Raw genomic sequence first — 14,144 nt, 5'->3', positions numbered from 1 at the left:
AAACAGTTTGTGGGTACAATATAATGTCAGGGTTGGTTGACAGCACTAATTAATATTTCCTAACGTTTGTTACACAAAGACAGGTTCTTGATATTGTTTTTCAAAATAGATATTTATTGAAACAGTGGAATCATAATATACAAATGGAAAATGTAATATTTACAGTTTCGGTAATAGATTTAAACAAATATACATAACATGTAGAATATATTTACATAATAGCTGACACATTACATTAACAAGAATTCAAATAAAAAGATAGGAAGATAATGTGTGTGTAATCTTACAGTCATATGACACCAGTTCTAAAACGAACATCCTGTTCTATGTATCAAAGTGTTTGTTTGATTATAATTATATGATAGGTTTGCAGCTGATCATGTCTGTACATCTACCAATCTACCACGTGGTAAGTGCAATGCCATTTTTTTTAAAGAACATATACATATACATATCTTCTCATTTAAGTAGTTTTTTGCAGTTTTGTTTATACAGTACATGAGAGCTTTTTGTTTCCTTGCAGCGCTACTCACTCTGAACATACTGTTTGCTCTATAATGTTGAAAATCAAGTAGATTACATGAGGCATATAAATTAGGTGATAAACAAGGTACTTACTAGGATCAAGGGACTGCATCAATGTTTTTACAGAGCATTTGAACACCTGCTTACGTGCTAGCATTGGAGTTTTAGATCACAGGTCTAATCAATTATGTCTGCATTGCCCTAAGTACCACCAGCAATCCTGGTAGGTACCTACGTATTGCATATTAGCTTAACACAAAGACCTCCACCTCCAACATACTGCCATATGTAATTGTTCCATTACCTTTCCCACAAAAGATTAAAAGGTGGTTGCTATTTCACATGGTTGTAATGAGATTGTCGGACAATAATTTGATTCCTGGTATCCTCTGGATAGTCTGGGAGGAGGTATTGTGGTTCCTCTGTTTCCCATATCCCGTTTCAACTCTCTGTGCATCCTCTCATCTGGTGTGTTGTTGCTATGGTAATAGGAGTCTTTCAGTGTATAGTTAGGGATATGAACATTAGGTACTCTAGGGTGGTAATAAGGGTTGTAGTAAGTGGGGACTAATGAATAAGACATTGAATATCCTTTTTCACATTGATCTGTAACATTTCCGGGGTAAGGAACTTTTTTGCTATGATGGCTAAAATTACTTCCTGCCCCTTGATATATTGCAGAGTTTCCGACATATGTGGAACCTTAAATAGAAAAGAAATCAGTGTTATTCTTATGTAATGGGATTGCAACTGTAATGTAATCAAACCATAGCTGTAATTTAATCAAAAGGCAACATCAAGGAACACTTGTTTTATAGTAGATATATGTCATATGTGTCCACATTTTATTAAACCGTAACTTGTAAATACAAATAGAGACCAGAACCAGACTTTAAAGTTACAAATACAGGTATAATGAAGAAATACTTCATAAAAACATACTCTGTTTTTTCTTCTCTACAAATATTTCTAATTTCACATTAATGCATATCGATTCAGTATCGAAAATATGTTTTTTTATAACTGACCTGCTGTTTTTGCCTACTAAGGCTTCTAATGTCGCTTTCAGACATGTGACCCGGGAATTTACCAGGTCTGGAAAGCCGGTAAATTCCTGGGTCTCTGCTCTATGACCCTGGTTGGGGATGGGGTTGTGGATTTGGGATTTAGTACTGGGTTGTTTGCTTTCACACTAAGCAAAATCTCTTTGCTTCTAGTGTTAAAGGGGTATAAACGATATGCAATGTCCATTGAAATGGAGCGGGATCATTAAGTGACGACTACACATTACTTCTGCAGTGTAAATCTAAAGTGAAATGGGATTGAGTAAAATACGGAACACTGGACTGGACGACCTATGCCACTTTGGAGCTTGTAGTGCTCATCCTGGCCATCCCCGTCTGCGGGGTGTCCCATTCGGCGGGTGTCTGTAACAGCTGTCACCGGGAATTTGGGAAGAAGAGAATACAGCCTCCCTGTATGGTCCAGACAGTAATTTTATTTATCTCATCCCCGCACCATACATGGAGACTGTAATCTCTCCCTCCCCTTCTCACCGGTGACAACTGTCACAGATACACACCCCAGATGTGGACGTGCACTACAAGCTCCACAGTGCCAGAGACTGATGCAGGGAGCCAGTCCAGTGTTCAGCGGTGAAACGTTTCAGTTTTTACCCAGTCCCAAGGCTCTTTGCATCCTTTAGTAGTGCTTACACATAGAAAGTCTGGTGTGCATAACAATATTGCAAAGAAAGGAAATGGGGGAAAAAAATGCGGAATGAGGGCTGCACAGGAGCCAGTCAAAATGAGGACATATTGCAGCAATACAAATGCCTACTGATAAATTCAACAATCACAGCTAAAGAAAATTGTTGTAAGTACACTAATATTTCACCAACAAATAGCTTCTAGGGGGGCGATATACTAAGCCTTGACAAGTGATAAATTGCACTATGATAAAGTACCAGCCAACCAACGCCTGTCATTTTTCAAACCCAGCCTGTAACATGGCAATTAGCAGCTGATTGGTTTGTACTTTATAACCTTGAAATTTATCACTTATATTTACTGCAGCTTCTAAAATAGACAATAGTTGTGTTGCCCATAGCAACCAATCTGATTCTAGCTATCATTTCTTTATTGCATTCTGGAAAAGGATTGGTTGCTATGGGCAACATCACCACTTGTTTGTTTTAGAAGTTTTAGTAAATCTACCCCAGAAGTGTAATAGCATATGTTAACAGAGAAAGAAAGATCAATTTTCTGGGATAGTGGCACACTCTGTATCTGAGTAGGCCTATAAATTAACTAACTTGATAAAACATAACTTTTTTTTTACAGTACTTACAATTAAAATCTACTAGCTGTGTTATATCATTAGCAAAGAAAGGAATACACATGTCAAATAGAAAACAATCACTCTTTAATTAGAGAACAGCAATTTTCCAAGTAATAACTTAGGCCTCCATTTATCAAGCCATGGAGAATGAACAATTGCACAGTGATAAAGTACCAGCCAATCAGCTCCTAACTGACATGTCACAGGCTGTGTTTGAAAAATGACAGTTAGGAGATTATTGGTTGGTACTTTATCACCGTGCTATTTATCACTCAGTAAGGCTTGATAAATCTGGGCAAAAGTAATGAAATAAAGGTGATGTCTGGCAATATCAGGCTAGAATATATTGCAACCTAAGTGGTACAGATGTTTATATGGGAGGTTAATGTGAGGTGAGTTATCACTTATCGTTTAGGGAGGTGATATTTAATGAAGGCAAAAAATGTCTAACTAGCTAAGAAAAAAAAGTGTAATTAATGTGTAAATAAAATGGCACCACAAACCATATATATTATATTTAATTTGCATAATGTAAAATAGTAATTGTCACAGTCTGGGAAACTGAAATCGATGATTTTTCTGAGGTTGGCTATGAGCTTGTCTCCAAAAATATATACATGTACTGTACCCTGTAATAGGCCCCACTGCAGTTGAGGCAATAATATAAACAGTGGAAAAAGCTGAGATGTGCACTTCTATAAGTGGTAATCTGTTGTTCCCTTCTTTGCCTAATAACAGTGAACAGGGGATGAGAGTTACTGCAACACATGCACAGTTGATATCAGGTTAGAGCAACATCTGCTTTCAGGGTTCACCCTGTGAATACACCCTGTTGCCATGGTAGTGCAAGGTGATATCAATGGGGACCCGCTGATGGAGAAAAAGTAGGTACAATATACCTGTAAAAGATGTGTTCCTATGGTGACTAAGGTAAGTGGTGCAGGGGGTTCTTTACCATAGATGTCTCCCAAAGATATCTACAATAAGTGTCCCATATATGTACATGTACACATGCACACTATCTGGATAGAATAGTTTAATTAGAATTGTAGGACAAGTGTACAGCTGACCATAAAATGAGTGTGCTTATTACCTTTCAATATGACGTGTCACACAGTATTATTATTTTACAAGCAAACACACTTTGCTAGATGTATTCATTTTTATGAGTATTTCTTTTAGTTTAGTTGGAAAGTAGAAGTGTGTATACAGTATGTAATAACTATATGTAATAACTGAGCTAGGTACATAAATAGTAGCAACAGCAGTAACAGCCTTTGATAACAAAGAATTATTAGCAAACTTTATGAGATACTACAGTATATTTACTATGTATGAGTATTTGTTTTTGTTTTGTGTGGTGCTTCCCTTTTAATAACGCTCAATGAGCTGCAGACATAGGTACAAGAACAAAGTGTAGTTATAAAATGTATCTGCTTGAGCTACAACTTACTGGTTGGTTTTTGCATGGTCGTGCCATAGTCCTTCTTTCCACTTTCTCCACTAGTGTCAGAGTCGCTGTCGTTGAAGTCACTGTCTCCTTTGCCACTGTCCTTTGTACTTAATTGTTCTACTTGACAAGTCACACTGGAAAAAAAATAAAAATATTACAGCTCCGTGATCTATTTAATTCAGGAAGAAATTGTATTACTTGTACCGTGAACCAAAAGTTGTCATTAAACTTTTTAATTGTCTTTCTTTAAAGTCAAAATTAAACTGATAATATAGGTAGAGGAACATACTTCTAGAAAAGGAATGTGTGTACAGTAGCTAGCAACGTTTTCTAACTAGTTTAATATCCGCCCAAGCTACAGTATGGGGCCTGTTTAATGGGGGTGATTCAGACCTGATCGTAGATATGCTAAATATAGCACATCTACGATCAGTCACACAGACATGCGGGGGGGAACGCACAGCACAGGGCTGGTCCACCCCACATGTCAGGGCCGACCCCCCCCCCCCCCCCCCCGCACAAGTACAAAAGCATCGGTGATTTTGTACTGTAGGAGTAGCTCCCAACCAGCGCAGCCCCTGCGCGCTGGCAGGGAGCTACTCGTCGCTGCACGGGTCCCAGCAGCTGCGCGTGACATCACGCAGCCGCCGCAGCACTCCCCCCCCCTAATGGTCTGGGCATGCCTGCATCGCCTGAACCGCGTCCCCTAAACGGCGGCCAATTGCCGCCGGCCCGCCCCCTCCCACTCAGTGACTGCCTCTGCCTGTCATTCAGGCAGAGGCAATCACAGGGCTAAGGCAGACGTCGGCTATCTGCCATGCACTGGCGCACTGTGGCGCCGTCGCATGCGCACTTCAGACCTGATCGCTTCTGTGCAAACATACACAGCAGCGATCAGATCTGAATTAGCCCCACAGTTTTTTACATGTGATTTTATTGTGCAACTGTACATAAATTCGATAACTGATTTAAATCAGTTAATCATATTAACATAAAAAAATGATCTCATATAGTATCTAGCTATTCTCTTCTATGTAACTTTTTTATTGTCATATATAACGCCACTACTGGAATGATACAATATCACTTTAAGTAAATGGCTCTAGAAAGAAAACTGATTAATGCTCTTGATAATAGCAGCTCTTTATTTTCTATTTACCTTAGGCTCCTTGTAGTACCGTCTCGGTCCAAACTTGATGAATGATATAATTGTACAGAATCTGAACTCTGGAAGAAAAATACACAAAATAAATGCAAATCCATCAAATACCTCATCAGCATAATACAAATATTAAAATTACCATGACAACAGCCCTGTAAATTAGTTTAAGACCATGGGTCTGAAGTGGAGAAGTAGAGTTAGAAACATATTTTTTTTAAAAAGAGAAGAAAAAAAAACACCTTGGTATAACCATGTTGCACTGCAGGTAGGGTAGATTTAAAATGTGCAAAGAGGTTTAGATTTGGGAGGGGCGTGTCCTAGCTTAATCTACTGTACGGTTCACTGTAAAAACAAAGCTTCCCAGCATTTGTGTGCCACTTGCAAAGGCAGTAATCCATTTGCACCCCTCGCATTGCAACATGGTTTATTCCAAAAGCAAATTGCTTCTTTGTTTATATTTGCTCCTAATAAGGTCTCATGTGTAATAGGTAAGAACAACTATCCGGTTTACATATTAAATACTTAGAATATTTTATGAACTTATATACTGTTTATATATTAAATACTATGCACTGTACTATTAGCATATATCATAAATGATACACATTGCATACTTTGCTAGTGAAAACAAACATGACTGACTACTGTAGCAGGTGAAGTATGGCATTATAATATATAAACTACAGTATATTTCTATGCACTTTAAATTCCTCAGTAATTCTATAAGGACCAAATAAAAGTATTACTTACATTTGAAGCTGTCTGGCAGTCCTTGCCATGTTCTGTGCTTGATAACATACTGCCATCCTCTGACTCGGTGTTGATTGACAGCTGACAAGAGTCAGACTTAGACATTGAAGAGTTGGATAAAGTATCTTTAGTTGGAACTGTCTTGTTTAGTAGCTGGTCTTTTACTTCTTTTGTCTTTTGCTGTTCATTATCTACCTTAGAATTACTGGATTTCCTTTTACAAGAGCAGGCCACAAATAAAATGGCAAGAAGGAGCAAGGAACAACCCCCAGATAACACCGCAATGAAAATAATCGAGAGGTCCTTCTGCTGCTGTTCTTCTACAGATGATTGCATAATAACTATCTCTACACTGGAGGGTAGTGAGTCTGTCAGAGTAAATTTTAAAGTAGCATTGCAATGCAATGAAGGCCTTCCACTGTCATGGACTGCAATTACAATACTGAGGTCCTTAACAGGCAAAGGATCAATTTTTCTGGTTAATGATAACTCACCAGTCACTCTGTTTATAGCAAAATGTCTCTGGGTGTCTTGTACTATAGAGTAAAACAGCTGAGCATTCAGCCCTTCATCCTTATCTGTGCCTTTCATCTGCAAAACTAGATAATTTTCTGGAGCAGTGATTGGCAGCGTAATTTCAGCAGAGTCGTTATCTAGCAAGGGGAATGTAATAACAGGTGCATTGTCATTTGCATCAATTATTTTGATATTAATCTGTGTACGAGTTGATAGTTGTGGTACACCATTGTCAGCAGCTTCTACTTCAAAGTCCAGTTGCTTAAGCTTTTCATAGTCCAAAGACCTCACAGCACGTAGTACACCTGAGTCCAGATCAATAGCAACGAATGTAGACAAGGATTGTCCCATTATTTTTGCATCAACCAGTCTGTAAGATATTTTGCCATTGAGGCCAAAATCGGGGTCTCTGGCCACCAGAGTGGTGAGGTAAGCCCCAGCAGAATTATTTTCCAGAATAGATACTGCATATATTTGCTTAGTGAATTCAGGGACATTGTCATTTTCATCACTTACCCTAATAGTATACTGCTTTATTGTTTTAAGTGAAGAGAATCCCAGATCTTCAGCCACCATGGTCAGGTTGTACTCTGCTGTCTTCTCTCGGTCTAGAGGTGAGGTGGTTACTATCATGAAGCTGTCCTCATAGGCTTGCTGCAGTTTAAAATGTTCATGCCCATAGAGTGTACAGTGAACTTGGCCATTTAGGCCAGAGTCTCTGTCTGTAGTGCTGATCAGGGCCACAAAGCTGTCCTTAGCTGCTGATTCAGTTATGTAGGATATTCCCTTTTTCACAGAAGTCAGGGGAGTGATGGTGATAGCTGGGGCATTATCGTTCACATCGATAACATGAACAGTTACTTTACAGGAAGCTGTCAAGGGGTTAGAACTCAAATCCTGAGCTTGTACATCAAATTCATAGGTTTGTTTAGTTTCGTAGTCAACTTTACCTTCAAGAGTTATACTGCCTGATTTGGGATCAACTTTAAAAAGATGACATACCTCTGGAGAGACTTGAGGGCTGAAGCTATAAACTATTTCTCCATTTGCCCCTTCATCAGGGTCAGCTGCATTCAGGTCCATTAGAACGTAGCCTACAGGAGCATCTTCCATTATGTCAATTGTGACAGCACTCTTCTCAAAAACAGGGCTGTTATCATTAAAGTCCAGGACACGAACTTTAACCACTGCACTGCCTGATAGTGGTGGGCTTCCTCCATCCATAGCTACCAGTTCCAATGTGTAGGTTGATTGTCTTTCTCTATCCAGCTCATTCATGAGTACCAAATCTGCATATTTAACCCCATCTGCTCTGGTCTGCACGTCAATACTGAATTGACTATTAACAGAGATTTCATAGTTCACAATTGAATTTGTTCCAATATCTTCATCTATTGCCATTTGCAAAGGAAACCTGGTACCCACAGGTGAATTTTCAGAAATGTCCACATGTATCTCAGAACTGGAGAAGTGAGGGCTGTTATCATTAATGTCTTTTACCTCTAATTTCACATTAATTAGCTGCAGCTGGTCCTTGGAAAAACTGACCACATCCAGGGCCAGGATACAATTTAGAGACTGCTGGCATATATGTTCTCTGTCTATCTTCTCTCCAATACTTAGCTGCCCGTCACTTTCCTGGACAAGAACAATAGAGCTGTTAAACTGCTTCATGAGATGAAAATTGCTCGCAGGTCTGTCTCTGGAGTTAAACATAAAGTGGTCTGACAAAACTGCAATTACTGTTCCTGGGGCTTCTTCCTCGTAGATGTAGTAATGAGCAATTTCTCCAAAGGACAGTGAAGTCATCAGACCCAGCAAGAGTACTGGCAAGAATGTTAAAAGTTTCAACATTTTCAGTCCTCCTCTTTGGATTTACACCTTTTCAAAAAGCAAAGTTAAAAGTCTCGTGGTCCTGTATCTTGCAGAGATAAAAAAAAAGTTGCATCAATGAAGTCTGCCAGCTGTGAAATCACTCGGCACAATCCTGTTAAGTGGCTCCTGTGTTCAGGACTGGAGAGTGTGGATAACTGCTTGGCCTGATCTGTTTCCTCAGGTTATATCCTCAAGGATATGTAAATTAACCTCCCCCTTCACCAAGTTCTTGTGCCTCCAAGACAAATGGTCACTGAGGCTGAGCAAATGAGGCTGTCATTAACAGAGATCTCAGTTGGAGGCCGACTAATATACAGTTATATTTTGTGACATCTTAACAAACCCATGTTTTTCTACAATACAAGTAATCTGCAAATGTCAAATAAAATAGAACACATAGAAAACTCAATAAACCTATGCTAAATACTAGATTATATTAAGGTTGCAATTGATTGTAAGTGTTCTTGCTGAAAAAAAAACAATATTTGCTAAACAGTTATGTATGCTACAAAATAAAAATAATGACAGTTTATTTCAATTGCAGAAAAAATATATAGAAATACTTATAAAAAAAACATAAATACAGACAAAAACATACAAATATACTTACAAATATATAAACAAAAATTTATCTATACGAATTACTTTCTGCGGCCTCTTACTAACAATTAATTTGTATTTCATGAGTTAACATATACTTTACACTATTGAATTTATAACGCAAACATTTAATGTCATTATTCTATAACTGCATAGACCCAACTTAATATGCAATGCTGTACAGATGTTTAATCACTCATATCAACTCATATCAATTCCAGACACAGTATTGGTTACAAATTCCCCAACATGCAAATGTAATTTTCCAAAAGCCACAGTATGTTTGGAATATGAGCACAGTGAGAACTTATATTAAATCCATATAAATAGTTTCCTGTTTGAACTCTAGCACATGGGCCCATTGAACAGTTTGACATTATTTTTAACAGCTTAATAAAAATGTATAGAGATGTACTGTATATATTTTGTTATCTTTATAAGGGTTATTTATAGCATCTATAGTTACTATGGCCCTCATTCCGAGTTGATCGGTCGCAAGGCGAATTTAGCAGAGTTACACACGCTAAGCCGCCGCCTACTGGGAGTGAATCTTAGCTTCTTAAAATTGCGACCGATGTATTCGCAATATTGCGATTACTAACTACTTAGCAGTTTCAGAGTAGCTCCAGACTTACTCTGCCTGTGCGATCATTTCAGTGCTTGTCGTTCCTGGTTGACGTCACAAACACACCCAGCGTTCGCCCAGGCACTCCCACCGTTTCTCCGGCCACTCCTGCGTTTTTTCCGGAAACGGTAGCGTTTTCAGCCACACGCCCCTGAAACGCCGTGTTTCCGCCCAGTAACACCCATTTCCTGTCAATCACATTACGATCGCCGGAGCGAAGAAAAAGCCGTGAGTAAAATTACTTTCTTCATAGTAAAGTTACTTGGCGCAGTCGCAGTGCGAACATTGCGCATGCGTACTAAGCGGATTTTCACTGCGATGCGATGAAAAATACCGAGCGAACAACTCGGAATGAGGGCCAATATTCATTGATTAGCTGCTGTATTATTATATCCAGTCAACAGTTTCCTTAGTAGATCAAATACATTGCATCACAGGACATTTTACATACCACATAAACATAATTTAAGGAGCAGATGTATTAAGGCCTGGAGAGAGATAAAGTGGAGAGAGGTAAATTACCAACTAATCAGCTTCTAACTGTCAGTTTTCAAAAACCAATCAAGATTCATGGTATAAAACTGGGGCTGGTGAGCACTGATACTACACACTATTTTGGACCTTGAGAAAACCCCAGTTGGGGTGGAAATGCATTGGACCTTGACAGGAAATGAATACCAGGTGACATTATTGAGGCGAGATCCGGTGGTTAACATCTGAGCTTACACCAGTGGGAGAACCTGGGACTTACACCGTTTCACGTGCACTCTGAACTGCTTAAAAACAGTTCAAATCAATCTGGTAATTGTCAAAATTTGGCCACTTGGAAATACCTTTAATCTGTGTGTAGTTTATATGTTCCTTGTTTTTGTCTTATGTCGTTTTAAAATTATTAAACAGTACTTCACTATATTTGTTTGTCCCTTCTATTTTGGGTATATCTGAATGAGGCAATGAGCCTAATAAGAAGTATACTGTTAGATATGACATCAGCTGTATCCAAAGTGGTATATGCATGAACGACCTACATATGCAGTAGCGCTGGGTAAATTCTATTCAACCTTTTTTTGCCACATATTTGGTGAAGATGTGAAGATACCTTTAAGTAGAATATTGAACCCACCTAGCTGCTTCTTTCTGCTTGTGCGCACTACTAGGATTGTCTATTTTATATATCTCTTAGAACCATCACCACTCAACAGCCCTTTCTTGTAGCTAGCATCACAGCCAGGATTGTCTATTTTATATATCTCTTAGAACCATCACCACTCAACAGCCCTTTCTTGTAGCTAGTGTCACAGCCAGAATCTCTGCTGCAGCGCTGCTGGAACGTTCCAGCCAGTGTCGGACTGGGGCATGAAGGGCCCACCGGGAAAATTATGCTTAAAGGTGTAGCCAGGTTTCAGTGGGGGCATGGCCAGCCACCACAGAGGTTTAGCTAACCATTACATGTTCTGTGCCCCTTGGTAAATATATAATAAACCAAATGATTGTGAAGTATAATGTAACATATGTATAATGCATAAATCCAGTGCACTAGGATAGTCTGGAACTTGATCCCTTGAGAAGGAGGAGGGCCCACAGGCAGTAGGGCCCACCGGTGGTTTCCCCTGGTCCCCTATGGGCCAGTCTGACCCTGGTTCCAGCGCTGCTGGAAATGCTCCAGACAGGCACCCTGCAGTCTGTACTGGAACGTCCTCAGGACAGCACTGCACTTACCATTGCTGCCAGCCCCGTACCTCCCTGCATGATGTACTGTAATGATGTCATTTGTGCAACGTCATGATATAATGTGCTCAGGGGCGGGCCAGCAATGGGCACATTTGAGCCCTGTTACAGCACTGCATTTATGTTGATGAGTTTTGCGGCCTGTGTAATATGTGCAAGTGTAACAAGTCCACGTGTAGTTAATGTTTGCAGCACCAATAAGAAGATTTAACATCCATCAAGTTTACAAAGCTGGCAATGATCATCTGCTTTGACCATTGGATTTCCAATGGAAACAGTAATTAATGTGAAACTTTTAGCATTAGTTATTATTGCCTTATGAAATCCATTGGTCAAAGCTGCCGATCATGTTTTGTAAACCGGGTGATTAGTAAATCTGCCCAAGTGTTAAACAGAGTAACTCTAGTGACCAGGGAACTATCTAAAAAAGGATATCTGATATGTCGTTACACAAAAAATATAAACCACATATACAGTATTGTATACAGAGGCTGTGGCTAAAGGGATACCCGCAGTCCCAAAATGGGTTGGGTTTGGGTGACCGTCGTTTGGGAGACCACCGGTCATCATACCGATGTAAGGATCCCGGTTGTTAGATGGCTGGCGGGGGGTGCGAGCGCAACAAAGCCCCTTGTGCATGCAGCGGGATCGGTGGATTGCTGCACTCGCTGCAGGTTCTATTCCCAATCTATGGGTGTCGTGGACACCCACGAGTGGGAATAGTCCCTGTTGGTTGGCATGCCGACCGGCAGGCTATTTAGCGTTCGGGATCCCGAATGCCGGTCACATAACCGCATCCCCCCAGAATGAGTGGAAATACTAAAAGAAGGGGGGAAAAAAAGAGTCAAACCTACTAACAATAAATATGATAATATAATTCAATATTGACTATTTTGCCCAAGCTATCAATTGTTATAAATAATAGACATTTATTATAAAAATATATTAAAAAACAAATATTACATAATATAAAACAAGATAATTAATAAACTAAAAAATGCTTGGAAATCCACAATATAGTATCATACACTAGAGCAATTAATGTCCTCTCTAATTAAGAACCAGTGCTCCCAATTAGAGGGGATATCATGTTTAATGTGTACTGTATAGTTGAAGATTCAGGTTAGTTTTTGTTACTTCATGCAGTAAGTCTGTATTTCTAAGTAACTTCACTTTGAATAGTGAAAGTATATTACAATTGTGTTATATTTTTACTTTACAGTAAATAGCCACAGTTATAGTGATCTGTTTTGAATTAACTAAAGCAATATTGAACTTTAGTATGTAGTCCCTCCATTACTAGAAAAAATCATTAAAGCAGATAGTATTTTGAGGCAATCATTGTTCAGGGCACTGTGTATGTATGTGTAGGTGTATGTTTGTGCATGTAGGTCTGTGTTATTTAGATCATTATTCTTACATATTCTAGCTCATTACAAGTTAATATTCATGGTGAGGATAGAGGGATGTTTCCTCTTTGGAAGCTCATTGATAGCAGGGCAGTGCTCTCCATTCATTCAAGCAATACCCTGCAGTTATCAGTTCAATCCCATACAAATGAACAGGTAATTAGACCTAATGCCTTAAGGTCCTGCAATACAAAGACAGTACACATCCTAGGAACAGCGATCCCATGTGTTTACCAGATTCTGCATAACAGATAACAATTCATTCCTATATGCGTCCTCTTAATTGGGATAGCTACTCAGTCATTCCAATTCATTTATTGATTAACCACTGAGAAAGTTAATTATGATATACTGTGTAGTGAATAGGGCAGATGACTACAATACAGTATGTTAATACAATACAATACAATACTATATGTTTGACACTTTTGCTCCTTTTGGGGACCATTTGGAATATTAGCAACATGCTGCATCTTTTGGTGAACATTCTGTAGACTTTTGTCAGACAGATTGCATGGTGAATTAGCCACTTACACGTGAGCACATGCTTGTATGTTTTACAGCTCCCAGAAACAACACATAAGCAGCAAAAGTGACAAGTGGGCACGTGATAGACATGACAATTTGTTCCTCCTGCTCAATTTGCTTTAGTCCTGCTGCTGTCACCAGCAAAGCTGAAAAACATTGCCCCCCACAGAGCTTGCTGTTGTCTCCCAAACAGGAGCCAGTTATCCACTAATTTCTCCAACCCACTTCTCATTTAGACCAGAAAATTGGATTTTAACCATGAAACCAGCAATATAAGCACTGAGATAATAGAAAGCTCTGTTTAGTGGGATTAAAACCAGCAGATGGCAAATTTTGCATGAACACACAGAATGGGAAAGAAGTTTTATATAGAGTCATTATACAATATAACAATGTAACAAAATGTTTTCTGTTGCAATGGAAAGCTATCATGAAATTCTAAATCTGTCTCATAACATGCCAAGGTAATACAGAGATTATCAGTCAGCTGAAACTTCTAGTTCTACAGAGGCAAGGGAGAGGCAAGTTGCTAGCCTCTGCTCTAAAATGTCATGTACAGTTATTACAACTGTTTCGAGATACATTGCTGACTACGGGCATGATTCACAGATTGGTGCAAAGTCGACATTGCAT

At 39.1% G+C, this 14,144-nt stretch overlaps 1 protein-coding gene across 1 annotated transcript; it reads right to left on the bottom strand.

Annotated features, from left to right (window-relative positions):
* Nucleotides 1-243: 243 nt before the first annotated feature.
* LOC135050741 (protocadherin-8-like) lies at nt 244-9,045 on the bottom strand. Its single transcript, XM_063957114.1, has 4 exons — nt 6,231-9,045; nt 5,478-5,545; nt 4,319-4,452; nt 244-1,227 (listed from the first exon to the last, which is right to left on the bottom strand). The coding sequence occupies exons 1-4, from the start codon at nt 8,598-8,600 to the stop codon at nt 845-847; spliced, it is 2,955 nt and encodes a 984-aa protein (XP_063813184.1). The 5' UTR covers nt 8,601-9,045; the 3' UTR covers nt 244-844.
* Between the last annotated feature and the right edge of the window lie 5,099 nt (nt 9,046-14,144).

Source organism: Pseudophryne corroboree, chromosome 2 (assembly GCF_028390025.1).
Source record: "Pseudophryne corroboree isolate aPseCor3 chromosome 2, aPseCor3.hap2, whole genome shotgun sequence".
NCBI lineage: Eukaryota > Metazoa > Chordata > Amphibia > Anura > Myobatrachidae > Pseudophryne > Pseudophryne corroboree.
This window is presented reverse-complemented; position numbering and strand designations above follow the sequence as displayed.

Excerpts from the sequence above, each read along its gene's own strand:
- LOC135050741 (XM_063957114.1), bottom strand. The coding sequence starts at position 8,600 with ATGTTGAAACTTTTAACATTCTTGCCAGTACTCTTGCTGGGTCTGATG. Across the intron at positions 5,546-6,230 it reads ACTGCCAGACAGCTTCAAAT|AGTTCAGATTCTGTACAATT; the intron begins GTAAGTAATACT and ends TTTTTCTTCCAG. Across the intron at positions 1,228-4,318 it reads GACCATGCAAAAACCAACCA|GTTCCACATATGTCGGAAAC; the intron begins GTAAGTTGTAGC and ends TTTCTATTTAAG.